General features: G+C 37.0%; 2 protein-coding genes across 2 annotated transcripts; one reads left to right on the top strand and one right to left on the bottom strand.

Annotated features, from left to right (window-relative positions):
• Positions 1–8,438: 8,438 nt before the first annotated feature.
• On the bottom strand, positions 8,439–9,596 carry LOC137937438 (extensin-2-like). The gene has a single exon (XM_068782498.1). It carries the CDS (start codon positions 9,594–9,596, stop codon positions 8,439–8,441), a length of 1,158 nt encoding a protein of 385 aa, XP_068638599.1.
• A 738-nt stretch (positions 9,597–10,334) lies between these two features.
• On the top strand, positions 10,335–17,598 carry LOC137937437 (protein HAPLESS 2). Its single transcript, XM_068782497.1, has 19 exons — positions 10,335–10,550; positions 10,739–10,933; positions 11,038–11,181; positions 11,788–11,876; positions 12,044–12,083; positions 12,162–12,219; positions 12,325–12,385; positions 12,595–12,673; positions 12,861–12,995; positions 13,758–13,952; positions 14,039–14,119; positions 14,223–14,323; positions 14,428–14,545; positions 15,598–15,630; positions 15,762–15,855; positions 16,006–16,094; positions 16,604–16,722; positions 16,914–17,014; positions 17,096–17,598. Exons 1-19 carry the CDS (start codon positions 10,335–10,337, stop codon positions 17,596–17,598), a joined length of 2,451 nt encoding a protein of 816 aa, XP_068638598.1.
• Positions 17,599–18,516: the final 918 nt, after the last annotated feature.

The following is an 18,516-nucleotide window of genomic DNA, read 5'->3' as shown; positions in this document are numbered from 1 at the left end:
GTTAGTCAACAAAAGCAATATGAGCAGCACGAAGTAGACCAGATTGGACCTGATAATAGATGAAGTGATAATTAAAGGAGATAGAGAGTTCACCGCCTAGAATAGTGCATGCTTCTTTAGAGGTGGTAGCTCGAGCAATGAATGGGATAATTATAGGAGATAGAGAGTCGATGAGAGCATTGAGAATTAATTGATCGTCTTATCCAGATATTGTATGCTGGATTTGGAGGGAGATTTGCATTGAGGTTCTTCGATGGATAGGGTTTGGAGTCATTAATGTACCTAAGGAAATCATACTTGATGAAGAGAGTTTCAAACATAATGTTTCCATGAGAGAGTTTGTACAGATGTGTTATGAGAGGAGTTTGTGCAGAAATATTGATGGTAATGAAGCGAAACTCATTGGTGTTGAATATTGTTGAGTGCATTGGAGCACTTGGAGTTTCATTTGTAGTGTACATAGTGATTGATCTGGCCGAGTCAAAGTGTGTAAAATAGGCAATGAGCTGGAATTGAGAAATAGTGAGCAGGCAGTTGTTAACTGTGAGAATTGTTTTTCTCGCACATGTGAAAGGCATACATGTGGCTCACTTACGCGTGTGCACTTCGTCTTCAACCTCCCGCGTCTTCCAAATGTTGATGCCTTGCTGTCGCACTGGGTAGCGAGTGTAGGCGATAGAGGCTTGAACAGGTTGCTGAAGAACAGTGTGTTGTATTGATTTAAGAGTGATTTATATACAATTTACAACAGAAATCTCCTAAACGGATGGGAAGATAATCTGTTCTTTATGTGTCACTTCACCATCTACGGTATTGGACTTGTTTCTGCAGCACGATGTCAAGTATGGTGTGGACCTTGTTACATTTTATCAGCCACATTCAATTCCCAAAATGTGCGCGAAGGTTGCACATGGTCTTCATTTATGTTCAATTTGAAACGTAATGTTCTACCAAGCAAAAAGTGATTGAAATATTATACACTAAGATGTTCTATTAGAAAAGAAATCAAGAAGGCTAGGCCAGTTTGGTGTAGCTTGAAGTCGTCAAAAGATCTGTTTGAACATACATGGGGACGTTACATTCTTTACCACCATTTGCAATTGGTTATTAATGAGGTTTAGTAAGCAAAATTGGATCATCTTTCGCCTTATTTGTTTATTAAATCATAGTAGTATTAGACATGTTGTAAGTATTAGGACCAGGCAATCAACTGAAAGTCGTAATAAAGGCAGGCTTCACTTGATGGAGAGACTCCCGTGGGAGAAGAGGTCATTAAAATTATTACGATCAAATGCCTACAGAGTGATTTTTTTTTTTTTTTTCCCAAGACGGGATACTTCCAACCCCCCATATTTTTCTCCTCGGTTAACTCTTTTGTAGGTGTGGCAGTCTGAAAGAGGCGAGTAGGGAGGGAGAAAACAAAAAGAAATGGAGAGAAAAATAATGAAAAAGGCTAGCAACTCATGGTTGAGGGGTACAATGCTGAAGGGCAAGGAAAGAAGAAGAGAAGGAAGAAAGAGAAAAGAATTTAAAACTTATATGAAGCACGTTGTTTACCATCTGGAGTGTGAAGCTTCGTGAGCTTGCTTTGCATATCAAGTTACTTAAAAGAGTACCAGTATCTTATACAAATTGAAGCCCATTGAGTTTTTTGCTTCTTTTGATTAATTTTTCATGATAAATTAGAAATAAGAAGATTGTTATAAATAGAGTTTTTTTTACCAAAATAATAGTTTCAAAAAACATATTTTGAAAAACAACGACGCCATGAACTTATTTTAAAAAATACCGAACTTTGACCGGTCAACTATATATGTGTAAGGCGACACGTAAGCTTTGACTGCTTATGTGTCGCAATGTCATTAGAGCAATGTGAGTAGATTAAAACATAAGCCACGTTATTATTCCCACACATCAGCTTCCACGTAAGCTGCTATGTCATTATATATTACCATCTTTTTGCCCTATCGGCCACGTAAGCCCTCACTTAAGTTTTTTGTTCTAATCTCTTCCTTGATCTTTCTCCTTGCCTCTCGTCTCGGCCCCTCTCCTCTCACCGCTCCCCTGCTGTCGCTCGCTCCCCTACTGCCAATGCTCGGTGTCGCCTTCGCCCTTGACGCCCCCCTCTCAACCGCTCTCTCTTCGTCTCAGCCTCATCTCTCATTCTTCTTCTCCGTTCCCCTCTATTCATCATCTCGTAGCCCCTTTCTCAAAACCAAAAACTATCATTTCATCTCTTCATCGCATCCTCTCTCAAAATCAAAAACTATCATTTCATCTCTTCGTCGCCCCCTATCTCAAAACCGAACCCTATAATTTCCTCTCAGCGCCCCCTCTCTTAATACCCTATTATTTCACTCTCTCGTCGCCCCTTCTCTCAAAACCAAAGCCATACTCACCCTCCAAACTCGAATTTGAATTTTAGAAGCCGATTTAGCAGGGTGATTTTTTAGGGCGTTTGTTAATTGAATCTAATTACTATGTTTAATTATAATGTTGATTTGAATTTAGGTGTTTAATTACTGTATTTATTTTTTTGTTATTTACTGTTCAATTTCTGATTTTATGTTAATGAAATTTCTGTTAATTGCATATAAATTAAAATTATTGTGAAGTTTAATTTTAGTTTATGGATTACTATGCCATTGAATGTTGTATTTTCTGAAGTTGCTAGTTTCATTTTAGTTAATTTCGTCTAATTTTCTGATTTATGAAGTTACATTTTACTCTATTGAAATAAGATTTGTAGGATTTTTAGTTGCTAGTTGTTGTTAAATAAATATGAAGTGTCATGGAATGATCATTCCATGTGGTGAGGAGTTTTGGGTGTTATAAATATCCACCACATGGGTTTTTTTGTTTCGTTTATGTTTTCTTATGTTTCCCCTAGTTACTAGGATGGGTAAATTTTTTGATTAAGAGTAGGTTGGGTAATGGAAAGTGGGTTGAGTCCAGTTCAAACTAGGCTGAGTCGCTTGCACAGGCGTCCATTATCCAACGAAACCCGACCCCCATCACTGACAAGTTATGGTTCGTAGTGATTGCCAAGTCATATGGGGCTCTACCAGGGGTGTTCGGTGAATTTGGACTTAGGTGTGTTTTTGCATTGGTAGGACTAGTCATCTGTTATAGAATTAGTTCAATTAATTTTTAAATGTTGTAGAATGTTGTTGAATAATTTTTAAGTATTATGGAATGATTTTGCTATGTGGTGAGGAGATTCAGGTGTTATACATAACCACCACATGGTATTTTTTTTCTCTATGTTTTATTGAGTTTCCATGTGCCCCTAGGAATGGGTAGAGAATTTGATTAAGAGTAGGTTGTGTCCAGTTCAAACTAGGCTGAGTCGCCTGCATGGGCGTCCATTAGCCAACGAAGCCCGACTCCCATCACTGACGAGGTACGGTTCGTAGTGACTGCGAAGTCATATGGGGCTCTACCAGGGGTGTTCGTTGAATTTGGACTTAGGTGTTTTTTTGCATTGTTAAGACTAATCATAAAAATTAAAACTTAGATAATTTTTTGCATAAATAAACTCTTACTAATGTATGTAGTTTTTATAGATAATATGGCGTCAATTGTGGGTTCTTCTGTCGATACAATGGAAAATTGAAGGAGAAGTCTGGATATTTTGATAGTTATGATGGAGCTCGATCGCAAATAAAAAGGATTGCAGTTTCGACTAAGTTTAGCGAGTTCTTAGTAATGATGTACAGATTCACGGGGTGGGATGGTGATACTAATCAAATGTTTATTAAGGCCAAAATTTCATTTTCTGACGGGGTTTTTGTTATCTCAAAGGTGGAAAATGATAATGATTTGATTGAATTATTTGAGATGGCTTCAAGTAATTGATCTATGGTTGAGATTTTCTTAGAAAAGGTCCTAAGACAAAGAGCCCATGGAAGGGAAGGTACGAGGAATCGAAACTTTATTGGTGAAACATCTTGTCCCCAAGAAAAAGAATTACCACGTACACAGGAGTAAGTATTTATGTTCGTATATTTATGATATTTATTGTTAAGTTTACATGACTTGTTTTTAAGTACAAACAGGTCTAACACACAAGGGCGTGAAGTGGGGTTTTTGAACCCCTCGTTTATTGCATCACTGTCTGAGTGTGGAACGTCTTTTCCCATGTTTTTTTTTTTTACCCTTTCGTTGTTAAATGTGTGATATTTATGTTATCCCTACGCGGATTTTTATGTTTATTGTTGTGTTTATTCAGGGTTGTTAACAATGATGATAGTAATAGTTTTAGTGATAATGATATTGGTTCAAAAGATAGTGAAGGGGATGGGGATGAGATATTCGAAGCTGGGGTTCATAGAAGCAAAGTTGAAACAACAGATTCAATTGGGTACCCGAATATATATGAAGATGCCTGGGAGGATAATACTAGATGTATCAAAGATGATTATAGAATAATAAATATTTTAGACTCGACATCAAATAATATCAGCGTGGGTCAAATATTTGAGGATAAGTCCCAAATGGTATATTTTTTGAGAAAATACTCGATTGAAAGACATGTTAAAACATTAAGGTCTAGCGGTTGTGATTATAAAATTAAATGTGGTGTAGATGGATGCCCCTGGAGTGTTTCTGCATCATGTGATCGAATGATTCATCAATTTAAGATAAGAAAGTATGGTGGAGATCACACTTGTGTTAATAGTATTATTCGTCAAGATAATCAAGTGTGTACATCATCTTTCATTTGTAAAGTCATTATGCCAACAATGAGGACGAAATTTACTTTGAGTCCTAATGATATGCAACAGATCATGAAAGATAAGTATCATATCTCTGTCAAGTATGGGAAAACATGGAGAGCAAAATGCAAGGCTATAAAAGCAATTATTGGTGATTGGGATGAATCATATAATCTTTTGCCATGGTTTTTAGATGCAATAAAAGAGGCGAATCTAGCTAATGAATTTATACTGTGTTGTGAGGAATTTGGCCATGAAAGGATGTTTAAGTGTGTTTTTTGGGCATTTGGGTCATCCATTGTAGGATTCCAATACTGTAGCCCCTTATTAGTGTTGATGGAACACATTTATATGGAAAGTATCCTCCTTGTCTATTGATTACTGCTACTCTTGATGGGAACAATGGTTTTTTTCCTCTAGCTTTTGCTATTATTGAATCAGAAATTCAAAAAAGTTGGGAATGGTTTTTATCTTGTCTAGATCGTTTTGTTATTAAAAGAAGAAAACCATTTACTTTGATTTCAGATCTTCAAAAGGGTTTAATAAGGGCGGTCCAGAGATAATTTTCACCTCCAGAATGTTTTCATCATTTTTGTGTGCCTCATTTAGTTGCCAATTTCAAGAAGACGTTCAAAAATGAAACATTGAATGCTCTCATATGGTCTGCAACAAGGAAGACAAATATTATTGAATTTGATCATACATTGGAGTTGATTGAGCAACAAAGTGAGAGAACGAAAGAATTATTGACAGAAGGACAATTGAGTCCTGAGTTTGGGTCATTGGCACACGATGACAATGTTCGCTTTGGTGTGTTGACCACCAATTTGTCTGAGAGATTTAATAATGTTCTAAGAGGTGCTAGAAGGCTTCCAATTCAAGCATTGGTGGTAGCAACCTTTTATAGATTGAATAATTTTTTTGTGAAAAGACATGAATCTGCAGGAAAAATGACATCATTCTGTACTCCCTCTATTGTTGTTTCTCTAAAAAATAAGATGGATACAGCAAGAGCATGTCGTGTACATCAGTATCTGAATAGTATGTATGAAATCACTATGGCTGATGAAAAGTTGTATCAGGTTGATTTGGCGAATATGACATGTACATGCACCCGTTTTCAAATGGAAAAAAATTCCTTGTACCCATGCCATTGCAGTGGGTGCAAAATCAATTATGATTTCAATCAATTGTGCGGTCCTTGGTATACAACAATGGCATATAAAGGAACATATGCAATTGGATTTTATCCTCCTAAAGATAAAATCTATTGGCCTAATACGGGTGTTCGAGTTGTTCCACCAATTGCAAGCAAGCAACCAGGTTGTCCACGTTTAGTTCGTATACGTACAAAAATGGATTAAGGGGAACGTGGTACCTATGTTTGTGGTAGATGTAAACAATCGGGGCATCACTCTAGAAAATGTCGAAACCCGCCAGTTTTGGAAGAGTTGTTCCGACAAAGACCGATACGTTTATATAAATGAAGAAATTTCAGGCAAGGCCCTTTGTTATAATCAGAAAAAAGAGTGGAATGAGAATTTAAATATTCTTTGATATTTTGATGTAAAATTATTTATTAATATATGACTTTCCATTGATCATATTTAGAGCTTTCAAATTAAGAAAAAAATATTGAAAACTGTGTGCAGATTGGTAATGGGTGGATAAACTTGGAGACATACCAGAATGACTTTGTAGATTATGCACGGAGTCATGCAATGATATCAGATGAGAGTCACAGGGAGATTTTAATTTTTCACTTATTGATGAAACTACTTGTTAGAAGGATGACTCTGATGATGAGGAAAAGGAGCGTCGCCACGACAAACATCACCACCATCGCAAACATTATGATGATGAATGAGCTAGGTGTACCTTTGGCTGTTGAGACTTGAGACAACTTTTAAACTTGTTGAATGCATAATTTTATCTAGCTAAATAAATGAAGTTTGTCCTCTATGTTGGGTTTGCTTTACAGCTTGAGTCTATTTGGTTCGTCCTCTGTGAAGGTTGTTAGAAAAACTGGGTGTGCTATAACTTGGTTCAAGAAATGTAATTTCAGTCTTTCAAACCCATGTCAAATATGTTGGGATGCCATGGCTCCAATTAACGATCTCTTTGACATCATTGTATAACATTTACTTTCCCTTTTGCCTTGACCACAACTTAACATTTTTTGCTTCAATGCTTCCATCGAGAGCTTTAAACCTACAAATTAATCGATACATTTATTTTTAAACTCAAATAAAATTTTCATATTTTTTAAGTTAATAAATATTTTAAATTGATAATAAAAGGTGTAATAAGATTTTTAATTAACTAATATATATTTTTTTAATAATTTATTATTTTTTAAATAAGGTCATAAAAGGTATACAAATAAATTGTATTTTTAAACTCTAAAATATTTTTTTGTATATATTTTAAATTTTAAATATTTTAAATCCATAATAAATGGGTAAGATTTTTTCTATTTCTAAATATTTTAAATTTCCAAATATTTTATATATAATTAGTATACTTATTTTTTAAAAAAATATATAAAGTAATAAAAGTGTAACGATAATTTTTTTAATTAATAAATATTTTAAAATTTTTAAACTTTATTCAAATTTTTATTATTTAATGACGTGACAGATGATGTGTTGGAATAATGATGTGGCAACCGATGTTTTCATCCACTCACACTACATGGATGACATGGCAACACGTATGTAGTCAAAACTTACGTGTCGCTTTGACTGTACACATGTACAATGGACCGGTCAAAGTTCGGTATTTTGAAAATAAGTTCATGGCGTCGTTATTTTTCAAAATATATTTTTTTAAACTGTTATATTGGTAAAAAGCCCTTATAAATATAATCAAACAATGACATCTTTCTTGTAAATAATGTAAGTTTTCTAAGAAGCAAAAAGTTATGTACAGTCAAGGTGGATTCCTGTCAGCTTTCTCCCTCTCTCTCTATATGAAAACCATTTAAGAACAAGCAGGTGATAATATAGGGTAAATCATGGTTGGATTGCAGTTTGTACATGAATTAGAAAAAGGAACACGGCTTTGGATCTCCAGTATCTTAGAATGAGACAGAATCAAGGCTGTTTGTTCATATAGGTTCTTCACAATCATTCATGCCGTCATGAGTTGTTTTAAGTAAATAGAAGGCTCTGGTTTTGTCTCATACTGAAATGTAATTTCTCTGGCCAACGACAATGGCTCACTATCAACTAGTCTTCAGTCTTGCGCGGGACTTTTTCAGTTCGTTCCTATTAAATTTGCTTTTCTATCAAAGAAAATGGTGAAAGAATCAGGAAAGAAGAATTTACACGGAAGGTAACATTGTCAAGTAATCCTGACCTGCAACTAGATATTTGATTCAACTTCTTCAACTGCGTAGCTATGTACCAGTTTTAGTTTCTTCAAGTGTTTTTGCAATTTGCACCTAATATAAGATGTTTGAAATTTGACAAATTTCTTTGAAGATGCACAAGCTCATAGTACAAAGAGAATACAGCAAATACAATGAATATTTGGCAAATATAAGGAACACATCTTACTCAGCTTATTGAAAGCAAACTGGCTAATAAGTAGATCCATGCTCCAAGGAGCTTGGTATGCCTGAAACTTGGTCATTCTAACACATGACGTTTCTTATTACTAGACATGACTGAGAAGCTTATCTTGTGGCAATTGATTCAAAACATAGTAATGGGGACACTAATAGTAAGGGGGAGGTGGCGAAGGAGAAGGTGGTGGGGACTTATAATAGTATGGGGGAGGTGGGGATGGGGATGGTGGTGGTGGTGATGGCGACTTATAGTAATATGGAGGAGGTGAAGGAGAAGGTGGAGGCGGTGACTTGTAATAGTACGGAGGAGGTGGGGATGGAGATGGCGGTGGCGGTGATTTGTAGTCGTAAGGAGGAGGTGGTGGAGACTTGTAGTAGTACGGAGGAGGTGGGGATGGAGATGGCGGTGGTGGAGACTTGTAGTAGTAAGGAGGAGGCGGGGATGGGGATGGTGGTGGCGGTGATTTGTATTCGTAAGGAGGAGGTGGTGATGGGGACGGAGGTGGTGGAGACTTGTAATAGTACGGAGGAGGTGGGGATGGAGATGGCAGTGGGGGAGACTTGTAGTAGTAAGGAGGGGGGGATGGGGATTGTGGTGGCAGTGATTTGTAGTCATAAGGAGGAGGGGGTGATGGAGACGGAGGTGGTGAAGAATTGTAGTAGTACGGAGGAGATGGGGATGGAGATGGTGGTGGTGGAGACTTGTAGTAGTAAGGAAGCGGGGATGGGGATGGTGGTGGTGGTGGTGGTGACTTGTAGTAGTAGGGAGGAGGTGGAGGTGGTGGTGATTTGTAGTAGTAAGGAGGAGGTGGGGATGGGAATGGTGGTGGTGGAGACTTATAATAATAGGGAGGTGGTGGGGATGGTGATGGTGGTGGTGGTGACTTGTAGTAATAGGGAGGAGGTGGAGATGGAGAAGGAGGTGGTGGAGATTTGTAGTAGTAGGGAGGCGGTGGTGATGGAGAAGGTGGTGGAGGGGATTTGTAATAGTATGGAGGTGGTGGAGAAGGTGAAGGCGGCGGTGGAGATGAGTAGTAGTATGGAGGAGGTGGCGAAGGAGATGGAGGCGGTGGCGATTGATAGTAGTAAGGAGGAGGGGGAGAGGGTGATGGTGGTGGTGGAGACTCGTAGTAGTAAGGTGGTGGTGGGGATGGAGAGGGAGGCGGCGGCGATTTGTAATAATATGGAGATGGCGGCAGTGGCGATTGATAGTATGGATAATAGGTTGGTGGATCATATGCCGAGACGTTGGTTGCCATGAGTACCACGGCCAGCCAAAGCCATGACAGCTTCTTGAGAGGCTCCATGCCCCCGTTTCAATCAGAAAAATCGAGTCGCAGGACTATTGGAGTTTCTTTCTTTGATTTGTCTTATGAAAGTCCGAAACTCCGGCAGCTCCTTATATAACAAAACTCGTTGACGTTTGCAATGACTGGGTCCAGACAGAAAACATAGACCTATTGTATATCAGGAAGTTGCCTCAAAGCTTATTATCATGACTTGTGTTTACAAGTTACAAAAAAGAAAGGGTCGCCCAGAAATTTTTAAGGGAAGTTTGATTTGGCCGGCCAACTTCCTGAAAGGCCTCTCTGCATTCATGCGACTGGTTCCATCTAATTATAATGCCACTCCGGATTGATGCTCGCTGTTGTTTGTCTTCGAGTGTGGAAGGAAACCAGAGAAACGGTAAAAGTCTTGGCTTCTGATAATTTAAACAAGAGCTCTGCTATTTAACTCTGTCAACTATATTTCCTATTTGGAGGTAAGAGAAGAACTGGTCATGATTTAGTGACAGTGATGATGACTTGCTTTTCACAAGTTCTTACTTTTCTCTCTTTGTTTCAGCAGATCTCAACTCAATACAAATCAATTAGGTATAGAATTTTAACAACTTCAGAAAAACGTATTTCAATATTAGTAAAGTTTATTTTTCATCCTAATTTGTTCTTTGCCATCAAAGGCTATGTTTTTTATCTGCAGTAAGTGTTACGTAGGGGAAAGAAACTTTTATGATGCGCGTCTAAATCCCAGCCATGGGATACTAGATGAACGGTCAAGATCCTCCAGCGGTTGGCGCAAAAGGTGGAGACGTGACAGTTAGAGAAGTACCGATGGCTTTTATGTCAACCATGTTGGAGTGGCAAATTTTGAAATACTGCTCGGACGAAGACTGCGCGGGAACGGCTGTTTCCACTCTAACTGCCGATCTTCTTCCCAAGAACCCAAAATTCCATTTTAAAACGGAACCAGAATTGATTGAAGTTGTTGAAAGGAGTGAGAGGTGAACTATTTTTCCAATGTTATTGACCGATTAAATATTCCTTTTATTTTTTTTACGAGAAATTGTGAGACGTTCTTTTTCTCTATTTGAAGTTTCTATTGTTATCTCTGAATTTGGAGACAAGCTATTGGGTTTCTCACTTATTTTGTTCTATTTTCGAAAATGTAGATGAAACGAGAAAGAGGAGGAAGAAGGGATGTTGTCTTGCTTCTTATCGCTATCTATTTGCTGATATCAGAAAGGGTTTTCTGTGTGGAAATCCTTTCCAAATCTAAGATTGAAAAGTGCGAGAAGCAGTCAGGTGTAGACAAACTGGCCTGCAAGCAAAAGATCGTTGTGAATATGGCAGTGCCTAGTGGATCGGTGAGTGATTCAGATTTTCTATTAACTTATCATCCAAATGCGCGTTTCTCTTAGTTCTTAGTCGCAAGGTTTTATCTGATGTGTTTCCTTTTTTTTTTCTGCAGAGTGGAGGAGAAGCTTCCATTGTAGCACAACTGGTCGAGGCGGAGGATAATGCAACTCACCAGATGCAGACAATAAGAACACCTCCGATTATTAATATCAATAAATCAGCAGCATATGCCTTGTACGAGATAACATACATACGGGTACGATGATTTTATTTGTTGCTGATAAGTTAGTTTTATTTCTATAGCCAATCTCAAACATTATGATGATGATGATCCCTTATGAGGCCTTTGTGTCTTTAAAATTAGATTAAATTCGGATAAGTGTTTTTTAGTGGTTTAACTTGTTTGTCAACAAACAGAGGGAGGAGGCAAGCTGAATTATTCTTTTTTATCCATTTTAGTGGTCATCGATATTCATTGCCCTTCGTAGTTCTTTGCCAATTTCTGCTCATAGTTTCTTTTTTGTAGTATCCAAACCATCTCTCTTAATTTGTATTTATAGATATCAAAAGTATTAATATTACAAAAATACCCTTCATCCTAGTAAGAATAAATCAAAAACATAAATCATAAATTAATTACATCAGTGCCATTTTTGTGAGATGACTATTTATTTATCATCATGCCACCATTGTGTGGACCTGTGGGCATTCTTCTTGGTCTGTGGGTTTGGGCCCATCTTCCAACACTTCCACTCAAACCGGGGGTGTGACAATATCACAAACGCCCAACTTGCTGCAAATGGTGTATAGGATTTTCTTGTACATATCTTGCAACAGTTAATGTATGATCAACTCCTTTCAGGATGTTCCTTACAAACCTGTGGAGTATTATGTTAGAACACGCAAATGTGAGGCAGATGCCAGTGCCAAAGTCGTGAAAATATGCGAGAGGCAAGTAATTCTGCTATGATATGAGTGACAATCGTGTTCTCCTAAATAATTTTCAAATATACTCCGGTTGTAATTGCTTCTTGCTCATTTTATTTGTCCATTTCAAATAAATCAAAATTTGCATTCATTATTTTACTGAATATTAATATTGACTTCTCCTTAAAAAGGTTGAAAGATCAAAGTGGTCATTTTATTGAGAGCACACAGGTGAGATCAGATTTTCGTGTGGGTTTTTCTACTTATCATATAATCTAAATTAATCTCCTCTCATGTTCTTGCAAATAGCCTATTTGTTGTCCCTGTGGACCATGGCGTCGTGCACCATCTTCATGTGGAAACTTTTGTAAGCGCTGGTTTTGACTCCATTTATTAGAATTTTCTTGTAGACTGAAAAAATTGGTTTTTCTCACCACTTTCCTAACAAGGCGTTTGTGTTGATTTTGAATAGTTGATAAATTGTTAAAAGGAAAGGCCAACACTGCACACTGTCTTCGATTTCCAGGTGATTGGTATGGAAATTAACATGATATCTCTATTATTTATTTTGCTACCTATTTGTCTCTTTAATCTCCTTTATGGTATATAAGCAAGATTAAATATTATTACTATCATCATCATCATCCTCATTATTCTGTTGAAAATTTTAAAAAAAAAAATATCCTTTAATCAGTGATTCCTAGAAAAGGTTATTTTCTTTTTTCTTTTCTTTTCACTGAAGGTTCCATGTGTTTGGAATTGGGAGGCGATCACTTGGTTTTAATGTCCGAATTCAAGTGAAGAAAGGAGCACAAACATCAGTAAGTCTCATCTCTCTGTCTGTTCTTCCAAATATTTTTCTTTTCAGTATTCTTCTGCAACACTATTTATCATCAATCTAATCTATATACATCATTAAGCTTAAAACTGTACCAGTATACCTTTTAATTCTTATATGAATTTTAATGAAATTAATTTTTTTCCATTTGGAATAAACTTTGGTGACAGGAAGTGATTGTCGGCCCTGAAAATAGAACAGCAATGTCCAACGACAATTTCTTAAGAGTTAACCTTATTGGTGACTTTGTTGGCTATACTAGTATTCCATCCTTTGAAGATTTCTATCTAGTAACCCCAAGGCAGGTATGTTAGCATCAGCATTCTACATTAACTTTGATCATTCTTTCATAGCTAACAAGATGAGCACCTACTTGCTCTCATGTCCAAAAATGGTTTCTGTTAGGCAGATCTAACCACATTTATTATGGGTTGGTATTAGCAAATAGGTTTTCAATTAAACTTAATGTTAAGTTGTAGAGTCTAATTAACGCCTTACGCAAAGTCAGCATGTGGATGAACCTTTGGGGGATATATTGACTGTTGTTTCGTTAAGGGTAGTTTGAGGATTTCACATTTGCATTTTGGTTGCCCTAGTTTTCTTTTAGTATTTTGTGATTGAGGATCATGAGTTGCGTGAGGAGAGGTTAGAGCAAAACACTAAGAGTTTGAGTATATGCGATTTCTCTTGTAAACTTCTTCTTCATCATAGTGAATTATAGCAGCGGCAGAAGAACAAGACGTATTCTCACCTTGAGGCAAACCTATATAAATATTGTGTATTCATGTTTGATTGTTTCTTCTTCTTCAATTATTATTGCTCTCGTTAGTATTAAACTAAGGTGTCTAATTCCTAACACATAAAACTTCGTAAGGACCTCTTTTTGACAAATTGAGATATCAAACTATCATGTTGAAAGAGGAGCCAAGGAAATAACTTATTTTAGCTAATGGCCCTTGGAAACTAGCTTTTAAAATCTGTGTTTCTCCTTGATGGTCTTGTTGTGCTCCATTATTGAAGTTTCTGTTTGGTTAATGCTGCAACTAATGCTTGTTCGATGGTTGAAGGGTTTTGAAGGTCAGCCACATAATACAGGAAGAAATTTCTCCATGTGGATGCTTCTGGAGAGAGTGAGATTTACATTAGATGGCATTGAATGCAACAAAATCGGTGTCAGTTATGAAGCTTTTAGTGGACAACCAAACTTCTGTTCTTCACCATTAAGGAGTTGCTTGCATAATCAGTTGTGGAATTTCTGGGATGTTCGTACTTTCAACCTGAAGCTAACTATGATGCTCATAATTTTACGTTTATGCACAAATGCACTTGTTAATTTTTTCTTTAACAGGCTGATCAAAACCGGATCAGCAGGAATCAGTTGCCCCAATATAGAGTGGAGGGTAGGTTTGAAAGAATCAACCAACATCCAGTTAAGTTTCATTTTCTTTGTTGTATGTTGTATTTACATGTATATCCTATTTCATCTTTCTTCATACTTGTTTTTTGAAGATTTTCTTTGTAACCATTTCCAGAATGCTGGAACACATTCATTCTCTATAGGAATAACAGAAGCTTTAAACACAAATCTATTAATTGAACTGAGTGCTGATGATATAGAATATGTCTATCAAAGGTAAAAATTATTGTTTCATTCTCTCTTTTCTTGAATGATTGCAGATGTAAAGTTTTCATACTTTCTTGTGGTATTGGTGTTTAATTATTTGTATCTATGTTTAGGAGTCCAGGGAAAATACTAAGTGTAACAATTCCTACATTTGAAGCTTTAACACAATTTGGGACGGCCACAATCACAACTAAGAACATTGGTAAACTGGAGGCGTCATACAGCTTAACGGTATTATCATTTTATATAATTCTCTTACAAATTCTTCGCTGTGTTTTTTCTCTGCATATCATTCCTTGATATACATGGCTCAGAATGTATAAGACTTACTGTAAGGCACTATGTTAAGAGATACCCACGCGTGTAGGGGTGGCATGACTAGTAAATAAGGAGAAATTTCATAGAGAATGGCATTGAATTGTAATTATGCAAGTTGTTGTATGTCCTCTTATGTCTTTTTCCTTTTGAAGCATGTAGCCCTAAGGTAATGTAGTCGTTGTAAATACATTCATATAACTATAAATATAACCTCAAAGTATGGGGTAGAGCATTCTAGACTCTTCAACTTGGCTAAAATTTGTCCATACACCTCTCTCTTTTCCTCTTCCTTTTCACCCTTGGTTTTTTCTCTCCTCTCTCCCAAGAGTTAGAATTCCTCTCTTCTATCATTCCCTTAGATCTCTTGTGTTTATGTCTTGTCCTAAAAATCAGCTTAACTACAACTTAGGTGGAAGCCTACCCTTATTAAACTCTTCCCATTTTCGTAGCTGGAAGCCAAGCTTTTCTCTTTAGGCACTTCAAATATAGATAAACGACTGAAAGAGAAAAAAGAAAACAAGGACATCAGTCACAAGGTCTATTGGCTAGTTCTTAATCTTTGTTTCCGCAACAAGTTTGAACAAAATTATGAGGCTGCCAAAACCACTTACCTCGTCTTGCTCTTGGGCCAAATGAAACCTAAGTGAATTTGAACAAAATAATGAGGCTGCCAAAACCACTCACCTTATCTTGCTCCTTGGCCAAATGAAACCTAAGTGAAGGTTATCTTTCTTCGTTCTTTCTGCTTTTTCTGTGTTTTCTATAGTGCTCCTGTTCTGATGCCTTTTTTAATTACGTAACTCATTTTTTCCTTTTTCGTGTTATCTTCGAAGATTTTGTCTCTCTTCAAATTCTTTTGCCTGTAAACGTTTCCAAAACTAGATTTTATCTGAGGTTACTTGATTCTTTTCTACCTTCTCTGAATCTTGACTGACAGATGTTGTCTTTAAACATTGTTTCAACAGTTTGACTGCTCCAAGGGTGTCAGTCAGATGGAGGTAGGACGAACCAAACAATTTGTAATTTAATTTTTTTATAATTTTATATTTAAAATTAATTTTTTTACATTATTAATAATTTGAACTATCCAGTGTTTCCCATAAGCGGCTACTACATTTTATACTTTCAGGAACAGTTCTTTATAATGAAACCTAAAGAGACTGCTAGATGCTCGTTTAAAGTCTATCCTAACACAGATCAAGCTGCAAAATTTGAGTGTTCAGGTACATACTATTTCTTAGGAAGGCAAAACAATGAACTTCCTTGAGATTTGGCCTGTCAGATTTTATATTTTTTGCTTCCTTAAGATTTGCTAAGGCGACTTCTGAAATCAATTTGGTTTGTTGACATATCTTATTAATGACTGACTGCAGCGATTCTGAAAGATTCCAATTTCAATGAAATTGATCGAGCAAAATGCCAATTTATTACTACAGCTACTGTTCTTGACAATGGCACTGAGGTCTGTTGACATTTTAGAATATTCTGCAACCTTAAATTTTTCCTTTTTCTCTTGCTTTTAGATGAAAACTTGCATTATTATCAGTTTAAGGAAAAAAGAAAAAAAAGATGAAAACTTGCATTATCATCGGTTTAAGGAAAAAAGAAAAAAAGATGAAAACTTGCAATCAACATGATTTATATCGCTCTTATATTGTGAAAAAACGATGACGTTTAATTATTGCATAATTTTTATTCTTTATATGGCTCTTCTATTATGTTTTATACATAAATAACTAGTAAAAACTCAGTTTTCTTCTAGTAGCCTCACCTCTGGAAATGAGCTACTTTTATAAGAGACTAAACTGAACCACATCTTCGAATTGATTTAAGAGTGTCATACAGAACTAACATGTGATTGGTTGTTCACCATGACCATTTTTGTTTTTCTCATGGTTGTAGAGTTTTCGAGAGTTTGTCTACAGAGATTTATTTATGTACTTGTTACTGAAATTCGTTAAAACATTGCAGATAGCATCGGATATTGAGGACAGAAAGGAAGGAATAAATGGTTTCTTTGATGCTATTGGAGGCATATGGAAGACAATATGGGGCTATTTTGTAGATTTTTTTACTGGTAAATCATGCAGGTACTTGTTCTAAAAAGATGTATGCCTTTTTGTAGAATATAAGCACTTAAAGTCACAAATATGTTTCTTCCATCGGTCAAGCCTGTATTTCGTGCTACAGTGATTGGTTTGGAACCCGTTTACGTTCTAATAATTTGCTGCATTTGGGAACAGCTTAGTTATGTCTTTTGATGATTGTGTCGTATGAACAGAGGCAAATGCTCAAGTTTCTTCGACTTCAGTTGTCACATACAATATATCTGTCTAAGTTGGATTGTGATGTTTGGCTTGTTTTTGGCAATCTTTCCAGCAGGTATAATCCGTCACCCTGGCGAACTGAGAATAATCTTGTGTCAACATATATAGCAGCTAATTTTTATATTTGATGCTGCAGGGATCATACTGTTGTGGCTGTTACATCAGAAAGGATTGTTTGATCCACTTTACGACTGGTGGGAGGATCGATTTCAAGCAGGGAAACATAGAAGTAGGGTTGATCCAAAACATGGAAAAGATATTCAGTTCCATCAGAATCGTCATCACCACAAAAAGGAGGTTCGTCATCCACATCGAAGAGATCATGAGGAGCAGAGGTATCCTGACAAACATAACCACAAGCTCCACCACCACCACGGTCACCATTACCATCATCATCATGATCATAAGCATAGGTACCAGCAAGACTGCAGAAAGGACTCCGATGATGTGTGGGAACAGTATTCTGTAAACGAAAGAGACAGGCCAAGTAGAAAACTAAAGAGGAATGCTCTCATGGATGAGAAGGTTTACGATAAAGTCAGAATGAAAAGGGTCGTTAGAAAAGGGACCCCAAAAGCCCCCAGAGACTATGAAGAGATAGAAGATCAACTTCGCAAGCGCAGACATGGCCCGCAGTGAGAATTGTTTGGTTACAAGCTGCAGAGTGAGAATGATAGCATAATTTTATCTCTGCCTATCATAAGTAAACGTAGGTTGTAAAGTTTCTTCTTCAGATCCTGTAACTGTTTCATTAAGTGCTTTTTTGATACACAGAAGGATCAAATACTTTTGGGAAAACTTGAAAAAAATAAAGTATTCTTGGAAATTTTAAATATGAAACATTTCTTTTGTTGCTCGTCTGACCATATAAATATTCAGTAGGTACTACCGTTGTGAGGAAGATTAATAGTTGTGAAAATGCATAATGAAGTCTCGACCAGTTCAACTGGATCCATTTATTTATCTCTCAACAATCAAACACAAACTGATCAGCTCTGAACATCGAAAGCGTCAACAGGCTCTAAACTAGAGCATTATCATCAACTGTCAGTAGGTTTTATAAGAGGAAAGGTGGAAAAGGGGGTAGAACAAATGCAAGGAAGTGGAAGATTTCTATCAAAACTTGCGGAAGTGCGGCGGTTGTCACGCTGTGGGCAAAAGACCCTTGTAAGATGATAAGGGCAGTAGAGGGGTCGGGGGAGAAAAGAGATTTATTATAAGATGTAGGAGTTCTAGTGATCATTTGTAGGCCCTGATTAGGGTGCCGAGGACTCGAAATCCTATGGAAGTGGGGGAAAACCTTCACTACTCTTGAGGAGAAAGCAAAAATGGAGCAGGCGGAGCTGGAGATTGATGGTAGGTCTGTGGCGAAGGAGCAGATTGAGCTGGATGGGGATGCTTATGTGGAGGGGCAAACAATGGTGGCTCTGATGGGTGCTCATTTGAGTCTGGGGCAGGAGGTGATTTCATTGTTGGGGAATGGGAATGGAAGCGTTGGCCATGTGCTGTGGTAGACAGGGGGCTGAGACGGTGATGCTGGTGAAAATTTATAAGGGA

This window comes from Aristolochia californica, unplaced genomic scaffold (assembly GCF_029961685.1).
Source record: "Aristolochia californica isolate CCGP_79_NKW_82.1479 unplaced genomic scaffold, dmAriCali1.0.hap1 SCAF_7, whole genome shotgun sequence".
In the NCBI taxonomy this organism is placed as follows: Eukaryota; Viridiplantae; Streptophyta; class Magnoliopsida; order Piperales; family Aristolochiaceae; genus Aristolochia; species Aristolochia californica.
This window is presented reverse-complemented; position numbering and strand designations above follow the sequence as displayed.